Source organism: Mangifera indica, chromosome 2 (genome assembly GCF_011075055.1).
Source record: "Mangifera indica cultivar Alphonso chromosome 2, CATAS_Mindica_2.1, whole genome shotgun sequence".
In the NCBI taxonomy this organism is placed as follows: Eukaryota; Viridiplantae; Streptophyta; class Magnoliopsida; order Sapindales; family Anacardiaceae; genus Mangifera; species Mangifera indica.
The window spans coordinates 15,400,441-15,410,478 of NC_058138.1; the positions used below are offsets into that span (position 1 = coordinate 15,400,441).

General features: G+C 34.3%; 1 protein-coding gene across 4 annotated transcripts; it reads right to left on the minus strand.

Moving 5' to 3' along the window:
* Positions 1-2,499: 2,499 nt before the first annotated feature.
* Positions 2,500-9,768, minus strand: LOC123209414 (putative E3 ubiquitin-protein ligase LIN). 4 transcript variants are annotated; one of them, XM_044627476.1, is made up of 9 exons: positions 9,073-9,768; positions 6,626-8,293; positions 5,829-6,074; positions 5,700-5,733; positions 4,978-5,626; positions 4,713-4,857; positions 4,344-4,607; positions 3,655-3,921; positions 2,500-3,053 (listed from the first exon to the last, which is right to left on the minus strand). In XM_044627476.1, exons 2-9 carry the CDS (start codon positions 8,267-8,269, stop codon positions 3,036-3,038), a joined length of 3,267 nt encoding a protein of 1,088 aa, XP_044483411.1. In that variant the 5' UTR covers positions 8,270-8,293; positions 9,073-9,768; the 3' UTR covers positions 2,500-3,035. The 4 variants fall into 4 exon arrangements, with proteins under 4 accessions (XP_044483411.1, XP_044483408.1, XP_044483409.1 ...); XM_044627473.1 differs by having other exon boundaries at positions 3,612-3,921; positions 9,073-9,762; XM_044627474.1 differs by having other exon boundaries at positions 3,612-3,921; positions 6,626-8,346; positions 9,073-9,762.
* Positions 9,769-10,038: the final 270 nt, after the last annotated feature.

Here is a 10,038-nt window from a genome sequence, read left to right on the forward strand (position 1 = left end):
TATAAAAAATGAATCGAGTCAAACCAAAAATGAGCCAAACTCGAGTCGAGCCGAGTTTGAATTGAGTCGAGCTCAAACCGAACTCAAGCCGCCTATAAATAAATCGAGCTGAGCCTGAGCTGACTGCGAGCCAAGCTCGGCTTGACTCGAATCCAACCCTACTCTCCACCGTTCTCACAAAGAAACAAACCCTCTCCTTTTTCTCTCACTATAAGAATCAATTTAGAGTTTAAACTATTACACAAATTGTGTTTTATTTATTAAGTAGAAAGCATCATAGTACACATCAAGAGTGCATGTGGGCACATGAATCAAGGAGTGCAAAATAGTAACTTCATACATAGCACATAGGGTTAGATTCGAATTGAATTAAACTCAAGTTTGGTTCGGTTTATATATAGTAGAGTTCTAGTTTGAGTTCGAGTTTGTCGAGCTTATGAAAGCTAAATTTGAACTCGATTTGAATTCGTTTCGACTCATTTTGAGTTCGAATTTTTAACTATTTCGTTGTTAAAACGACATTATTTTAATATATATTTATCAAAACAACTTTATTTTGTATTAAAATTTTTAATTAAAAAATTTGGCAAGTAGTTCGAGCTCGACTGAACTCATCTAAGACTGCTCATTCTAATCAAGCTCGCACTCGAACTCGAACAGGTTCGATTCGAATAAGTCCTAGCATGGCACATGAAGAAGCCTAAGTTTTGCAAAGGGAAAAATCATGCACAAGGTTAGTATACGCATGAACAACCTATAAGTGATGAACATTGCCAATTGATTGCGATGTACGTTTTTGCGTATTTGAATATTAGATAATGATGTTTCCGGTGATCGTGGATCATAATTTTCACTATAAAACCACTAGTACAATCACACATAGAGGTTGCATGGTCTTATGTGGCGTTATTTGAGAAAAATAAAAAAAAGCAATGTGCTCTAAATTAGGGTATTGGCTTTTTTATTGTTTTAGACCAAACTGAGTTCTAGAGAAAGTTTTGAGTGATCAGAGACTATCGAAGAGGATAGTGGAATCGCCAAAAGCTATTCAAAGCCATGTGATGACCTTGCTTAATTAGCATTGGAATCCAAGTAAGTGGGACGACGCATTATTCTAAGTTTTATTTTGGTTAATTGCTAAAACATATTGTAAAGGATTGATATAGTTATAATTGGATATATAAATTGGTGAACGTGGTATATGATGCATATACTAGAGTGTGGTCGGAAAGATTATATGGAAAAGCATGATGAAATACAGCCCTAGCATGTTTGAATTAGCCTAAACGCATGTTGAATTTGTGATAATGATAATGAATTTATGTTTAGGGTGCTCAGAGACTTATTTGGCATGTTTTACAGCATAGAAAATTTGTTTGATACACAGAAAAATGCAAAAAATAGTAAGACCAACAATAGTGCATGGCCTTATATTCAAGGATGTATGATCATAAACCTTCTAGGTAGGCGACGACCCATTTATGCATGAGTGCATGCTCATAAGGGCTATGTAACAAGGTCATGTATGATCATACATTATAGAGTGCATGCCCATAGATGGTTTGCAAGGATGCACAATTATGAGGGGAGTGAATGCATGACCATAACAGAGAAATGACAGTTTTATTCCTATGTTATAAACTATAATAAGGATAAAAATAAAATAGTCTTTTAAAAGCAAGTTAAGACAGTGAATAAATCAAATATATTCGAATATATGAAAAATAACATGAACCCTAAATGAAGTAGATTCAAATCACATTCAGGAATGTTGAGAAAGTTCGTTCATTAGTTTATTTTTTTTCAATAAAACTACAGATATACTATTTTGATATATAATTTAGATACATATATGATATATCATTATATGATTGAATGATTTTGAATTCAAGATAAAGTAATAGTCAGTTACATAAAGACGCATAATTTATATACTCAAATTATATACTAAAAATATGTACATATAACATTTTTTTCTTTTAAATTACAATACATATATATAATATAGGAGAGAGATGTCATCAAGATATCAAAATTAAAAGACACAAACTTCTGTATGCTAAGTTATACAACATTTATCTTTTATTATCAATACCAATTCATTCTCAATTCTAAATTAATTTTTTCACTTTCATCACTTTATTATTTTGTATCGTATGCATTTATATGCAAAGAAATATACAAATAAAATTATAAGCAAGGTTATATATATATATAAAAATAAAATTTTGAATACTTAATTAAGTTCTTAAATTATGTATTATTATATAATTAAATATTATTTTATTATTTAGATACTTAATTAAATACTTTAAACTCGATATAATTTTATCGTAAAATTATTTATCACAAAAGTATCTTGTAATTATCATTATAATTTGTGTTATAATCATTTATGCACCGTAAACTCAAAAATATTACCCACAAGATAAGAATGAAATTAATCTTCTTGTCCAGTTAACCATCCACAAGCTCCAAGCTTCACACTTGCCAAAAAAATAATAATAATAATAATAATAATAATAATAATTTTCAAGCTTCATATACGGTTGAGTTTTGTCAATGACTCTCCATAACTCTCAAAAAAAAATATACAAAGAGATATATCTTACAATGTGACCTGCTATCCAAGTCAACTATCTTGTCAACATTTATGGCCTTATAAAATTTTGAAGCTGCAAAAGCTGTAAAAACCCTTGACATGGTGATGTTCTTGAGTCTTATGGTTACAATATCCATCTAAGGAAAAATATACAGGAAGATCTAAGTTTCAGTAATCAATAACAGGGACGAATTATGCTTAAGTTATGACCTTAGGAAGCCATTAACTTATGTCGCTAGAGGCCACAGAAATTGTTGGCAAATAACCAGAAGATATAGTTATGACTGCAGAACTGCAAGATGTGGGAGAGGAAGGTTTTCTTTTTTCTTAGATTACCGACCTTCCCTGGAAATGATGGCATATAGTTGTTTGGCTGTCCATGTTTCTTCAGCTAAACTTCTTAAAGGAATGATGATCTCTTCTGCAATTGTCATCAACAGGACCCTGCATTCTGCAACACAAATGGAAATGTGGTAGCTTAGCTCCAACTCTCAGGACTTAGAATTCTATGTATGGAATAGTTTGTCTATCTTGCAGATGTTAAAACAGGGATCTTGTTAGTAAACTCCATATAAAATTTAAAAAAGTTACCATTCAAGTTTTTCCATATTGAAAATGATAAAATTTTGCCTTTAGAATTTACTAATACTATATAGCCGATCGGATCTAACAAAATACTGACAATTCTCAATTTATTAGTCTAGTGAACACTAAAGAGAAATTTTTTTATAGTTCAAATCAGTATGAGAAATTTTGTCTGAATATTTGTGTTTAACATCAACTAAATGCATTTATCAGTGTCATCTAGTGAGGTTTTGCAGAAAAGAGGGACCTTTGAATATAATTTCACTAATTTCCGCTCATACATTGACCATGCTTCTTGTGTTACATTTTATCTTTTCTTCTACGTGTATATATATATATAGATAAGTAAACAAACTTTTCTTTCCCTATATTGTTAACTAAAAATTTTATTCAAAACAAAAAATTTTAAGCAACATGTGCTAACCTGAGATTCTGCTAAAATTGAGCAAAGACAAAGAAGCAAGGACCTTGAGCTGAAGCTGTTCACCATGTTCAAGAATTTCTTTCAGCTGAGCGATTAAGGCCGAGAAAGCAGAGAGCTGGAATTTGGTATCAGATTGTGAAGAAAGTGCACTGCTTAGCCATGCCACAGTAACAAGGCACACCCTGATCAAATTCAAGTTTCCAGACCCTAAACTCTTGGAAATAGTCTCTAGAAATGACTTTTTTCCATTTCCGAGTAGTGATGCTGACAGTTTCCTCAACCACTTCTCAATGGCATCTTCTTCATTATCCTAAATAAGATGATCAGACTTCAGCTAAATTCTTCCAATAATCCCAATCAAAAGCAATAAAATATTGAGTTTATATCATTTTAATTACTTGCTTCATAAACTTGTTTCCCATTCCAAAAAAATTGACTTCAATAAATTGGAGCAAATATCAGGATAAAATTTTATACAATAATTAGTAACTAGTGTGTTTCCCCTGCAATGTCTACTGTTCCAATGGTATTGGCACTGTCTAATACTACACGAGGAAAACTTACCCGTAATGAAAACAGTAAAATTCTGTCTTTTAGTGTTTACTGGCACTAGTTTAAAGAAGTCCGGTTTTTAAGAAAATGAAGACAACTAAACTTGAAATTTCTTGTTTAATTACTTTAAGCAACTTGAATGTTGAAGAGAGTTAGGAATGCATAATGATGCATACGTACCAAATCGATAGAATCATTTATCACTAAATCATTTTCTTCATTGTTGAGAGAATTTACTTCACAACAATATTCATTAAACCCAGCTTGCTTCAGGATCCAACTCTCTGTCACCAATTCTCCTGAACAAGAAAGACGCCCTCCCAAGATGAGAAGGGCTCTGCAACACTTCTCTCGCACATTCTCGCTTGTTAAGCTTTCATCCAGGGCTAATGAGATGGCATCAACAGCTGCCTCTCTATATATGCTGTACTTTCGAGGTTCCACCTACAGCATACAGTTGTCTCAAGAATCCCATAAGGAACAACGGAGAAACCAATGAGCATTGAGGAAATTCTGAAAGTTAATAAATCTTAAACTTAACAAGCATACCAAAAGATCTAAGTGTAACAGAAGTACAGATAATAAGGGTTTCTGCTCAGGAGGAGAGCTCTGAAGAAACACAAGCAGAACATGCATTGCTTTCACTATCTGTTCATTCTGCAAACCTCTTAACAATGACGCAACATCTCTCCTCCTGAAATAAAAAAGTTAATACTATATTCAAAAATTCTCAAGAGCAAATACCCACATTCTTTTAAAATTCAAACTTTTCTCCACTGGTGCTAATAAATACTAAATGATAAACGTTGCACACCTGTTCAAGCAAACCAATTCAGTCAACAAGAGCACTGCATTTGTTCTTGACTTGACTTGCTTGCTGTGAAGCAGCTCAAGGAGAGACTCTTTATTAATACTTCTAGTTATCTGGGATCTGCAACTGGTGTCTGCTTCAATACAACAGGACAAAAGTGCTGCTACATGCGTCTTCTCCTCTAAATTTCCAAGCTCAAACCTCTGAATAAGAAATTGCAAACCACCGAGAGAGATAAAATGTTTGGTATTTGTTATTCTGTCTTTACTGCTGAAACTAGTAAGAAGCTGCTCTAGTATAAATGTAGGTGTTTCATTCTGGTTTGTTGAGCTTTCTTCCCCTGGCTTCCCCACTATTTGGGAGGCAAAAGCCAAAAGATGTCTGCAATTTTCTAACTTCCAAGCACCAATAACACGCTTCAAAATGAAGTTGGTGAGTGGAATGGTTGTAGATTCCAATGCTTTTCCTGTTACAGGACATGTTTTGTTTCCCTGCTCAATCCACTTTTTGATGGCCTCTCGCTCAAAGCTTTGACCAGTCTCCAGGGTAACTGGATCTTCAAACAACCTTCTAGTGAGGGGACAAATGAAGTCCTGAGGAATGCTTGTGAACAAGGATCCTTCATCAAAATATTCTGGACTTGCTTGCAAGCCTGCAATGGGAAAATGCAGATATGAGCAAAGGAATGAAAATTATAAACACAAAATATGTTCCCTTTTATTCACCTTTAAGAAAGAGACTCAATCTGATTGGCTGCTCCTGGAAAAAGAAGTAAATTGGAAGCAAATGTTACAGACATTCCCAGCAAAACTTGAGAAGAATACAATAACTAGGCACAGAATCTTGAATATTACCGCACTAGTACTCTCAGGTTGTTGCTGTTCAAAAACTGATCTTGCTAGTCTCTTGAAGGCAAGCTCATTTGCGTCTATATTTGAGGGTGCACATAGCCCAAGAGGTTCTTCTTCAGTTTTTTTACTTGTATTCAAGATGCTAACTTTATCACTCACATCTCTTTCTGGTGAAGCACTTACTTCCTGCAGTCTTAACCCTTCTTCATGTGTTAAGAAAAGTATTTCTTCCTGCAGAACGTTTAAATTCTTAAGGCTAAAATAGTTTAGAGAGAAAACAAGGAGACCAACTCAAGGTACATTTAATCAGTAGATGACACACCAGTATTCATATGAACAGACAGTCATGTCATCTCCTGATAACTAAAAATTATATCATTCCTAAATCTAACAGGTTTTGCAGTGTCCAGAGTTTCTTTCTGTTTATTGTACTGATGATCCGATCTGTATGGATCATAATTGAGAATTGTTTGATCATCTTTCTTTGAGTAAGAGACGAATCATTATATACTTGAATTCAGAAGATAATCACTTCACTATGTCGTCTAACTACCTTGGCTTCAATTTTTACTGCTGATCTAGAAAGTAAAACATATGTACCCACATAGCAAGGCACATTCTCTCTTTGTGTTCCACAGTTTATCAGTCCAAGTCTAATAAATCCAATATCAATCTTTATGCAATGGAGTTACTGAGTATGAGAATTAATTCATATTAGCTATAAGCAGCAAGCTAAATGAATGAAACAGATCAAAAACAAGAAAAAAACATTATAAAAATGATTATGTGGAATTGCTTACTGAGTATAAAGCATCTTGGACACTCTTGGTAGAACCTTCTTTGACATCTTGATATGTGCATTTAACAATTTCAGAAGAGCAGGTTAACGTTTGTTTCACTTCTACAATGGAACCATCCGAGCTTCTTACTCCATTATCAAAGGTATCTATTTCTCCATCATTTTCAGCTCCTTCAACTTTTGGTTTGCTTGATCTTCCAAACACAGCATCATGTAGCTTTTTACTCACCATGGGTTGTGGTGAGAAAGGCCCTGCAGGACTAGCGACCTCTGAATAATGATCAAATGAACCTCCTCTCTGAAGACCATGAACAGACCTTGATGGAATTTGTATAGAAGGTATTGAAGGAGCTTCAACTCCCTCTGTAAGCCAATCCTTATAGTACGCTGCAAACTGGTAAGTCCCGGAATCCAGAATTTCATTGTACACTTTCTCAAGAAGCTCCAGCTTCCTTGGTCTATTCGGCGCATCTGTTAAACACTCAGCTTCTTGTTTATACCACACCTTCAAATGTGCAAGATGTGGAGAAAACACATGGTCCCAGAGTTCAGGTAACAAAGTTGTTCGCGCAATAAATGGAGAATCACAGAACACTTGCAAAAGATGCTTTGCTGAGATCCTTTCCTTTTTTTGTAGCTTATATATCACACTGAGATAGAGATAAGCACAGGCTGACAACTTGGAATTGGGAATCCCATAAGTGAAACCGTCCTTCTTGTCACTTGAATTCAAGCCTGTAATCACACTAAGCTGTAGTGAAGCTCTTTTCAACTCTTTTGAACTTGCAGACTCCTCAGCAGCTCTTTCTACAGTTTCAATTGCTTGTTCAAGATTGGCTATTACCTTGATCTCATTGCTGTATTCTTCTCCAAGTTCAATAAAATTAAGGGAAGAGAATGTATTATGATGAAGTGTGGTGCGAAAATCCACATCTTTGAGAAACTGTTTAATATAACCACTAAGGATTGAGACAATGGCTTGCACAGCAACTTCATCAAGAGCAGGTTCAGAAGCTGGAGGCATAGCATTTTCAGGCTTTTCATTATCATCTTCAAATTTCTTTCTACGAAATGAACCTCTGTTTGATCTATCATAATTTGTCTCAGGCTCTTTCAAGCTTCTCCTACTTCTATCACTTCTGAGCAAACCTCTGTTAGAATTGTTGCCATGGGTCTTATCTACCTTTACATCCTTTCCTGAACTCTCTTTAGGCCTCTCCTTTTCAACAATTCCTTTCAAATACTTTTCTCGCTGTTCTGATCTTCTTTTCACTTCATCATAATGTATATTCATCACCCTCACACTTTCTTCCACAGCTTCCTCAACAATTTCACTTCCTTGGAAATCTTCTGCAAGTCTTTGCTTGTGTTCTTTCATTGACCTTTTATCTACTGTTTCTCTTCTAACAAGACTATCCCTTGTCTTTCTTCCCGAATGACTATCACTTCTTGGCAATCTTCCCATTAAAGCATGTCGAGATACATCAGACCTCACCTTTTCAGTCTTGATTCTGTTTGAAGGAGAGGCTATTCTGTTTTGATCTCGAAAAGGGTATAGGGACGTACTCAAAGAAGGTCTTGTGCTTGCCAATGATCTTCTTCCCCTGAATCCATCATCAGCAAGAAGCTCCTCCAACGACACCATTTCTGCTGATGTATGAATATTCCTCTGCACAGAAATTACAGTTGAAATCAATTGCCTTCACTTGCTTCCCTAAAAATCTACCAACACAAACACCAGCCTCCTTTAGGCCTTGAAGAATTTCCAACCCATAAAAGAAAAACTCGAGAAAAAAAAACATTTGATCAAACACATGATCATCAAGAACTTCAGTCAACAGATTGTTAACTAGAATTAAGGAAACTTTTAGGACTCAGTTACAAAAAGAGAACAGCCTTTCCACAAAAAAAAATCCAGTCGTAATCCTACAACTATGTTAAAATATGCTCATAAGCAGCCATGTTTCTCACCCTTCAAGCTCCTTTTGACAACCCAAATTCCCAGAAAGCTTAAACTTTTATCATTTTTTAAACACAAGGATCAAGATAATATTCACAAAATTTTGACCATAACATGGGTTTGATTCTGTTTCAATTGATAACTAAGTAAACCACAGGTGACAGATACTAAAGAAGCTAGAATTCGCTAAATGAAAGTTCTTTATATTAACGCAAATATGTACATAAAAATGTTAAATTATACTTTAAAAAACACCACAAATCTCATTTTTCAAGCTCCTTTTTTCAACATGACTAAACATTAAAGCTCACAAGCTGGACAATTTTTCAACACAAGTCAATATATTTTCAAGAAAAAACAGTGATCAATTATGTTTTAGTTCAAAACTAAATAAACCAGACTATACAAACACTTCACAAAAGTTCATCTAAACTCGAATAAACACATGAAACATGGTAAATTTTGCTTTAAAACAATAGATATGTTACCTTTGAAACTCCTTTTTACAGCCCAACTTCACGAGAAAAGGTCACAACTTTGGCATTTGTCGAACACAAAGGTCAAGATAGATTAATAAAACATTGATTACAACAGGGGTTTGGTTGTGTTTTGGAGTGGCGGCGATGAAAACTGGGACAATAATAGAATGTTGGAATATGAAAGGAGAATCTTGGGAGGAAAAAGTAAGAAAACAGAAGTGATGATGAATATGATTGTGCAAAAGCCATGGAGGTATATAAAGGACTGTAAAACGGATTAAAAGACAAACAGAAAGAGAACATTTGAGCGTCTAAGATAGAGAGTATAGCAATAGGCAACAAGGAAAAAAGCTGAAACGAGGAGAGACGAGTGGAAGTTGACAAACCAAAAACTATTATATTTTGTTGCGTCACATGGACCCCACTTCTTTCAAAAACTATCACTGAAACCCTTCGATCATCACCTTATAAGTGATAGTTTTTGAAAATAGTGAGGACGACAAATCCTGAAATGGTTGTGCTTGTGCAGGCGCTGTTAGTTTCAACTTTCAATGTCTATCTCAAACGTTGTTTCATTTGCAACTTTCAACTGCCGCCCATTTCTATATATTCTCTCTTTTTCAGTCTTCCATTTTGCTATTTCAGTCCGGGGATTTGGCCTAGCCTAATTGGCGTTTGGTTAACCTCCACTCGCCAACGCCAAACTCACCCAACAACATAATAAAGCGAAATTTTTGTATCAGTTGACAAATTTCATGTATAATCCTAAATGATTCAAGGGTTTACTATTAGATGTAACAAAAAATGGCAAAAAGAGTGATATTATATATATTAATTTATCTATATAAATTAAAGATAATATTTAATTGGATAATTTTAAAATAAAAAATAAATAATTATATTTTTAAACCACAAATTGTCATTTTTGTTTGTATAATTTATACGTATAATATTATTCATTCTTTAATATATGAA

Excerpts from the sequence above, each read along its gene's own strand:
- LOC123209414 (XM_044627473.1), bottom strand. The coding sequence starts at position 8,269 with ATGGTGTCGTTGGAGGAGCTTCTTGCTGATGATGGATTCAGGGGAAGA. Across the intron at positions 6,075-6,625 it reads TCCAAGATGCTTTATACTCA|AATTTAAACGTTCTGCAGGA; the intron begins GTAAGCAATTCC and ends TTTAGCCTTAAG. Across the intron at positions 3,922-4,343 it reads TAAATGATTCTATCGATTTG|GATAATGAAGAAGATGCCAT; the intron begins GTACGTATGCAT and ends CATCTTATTTAG.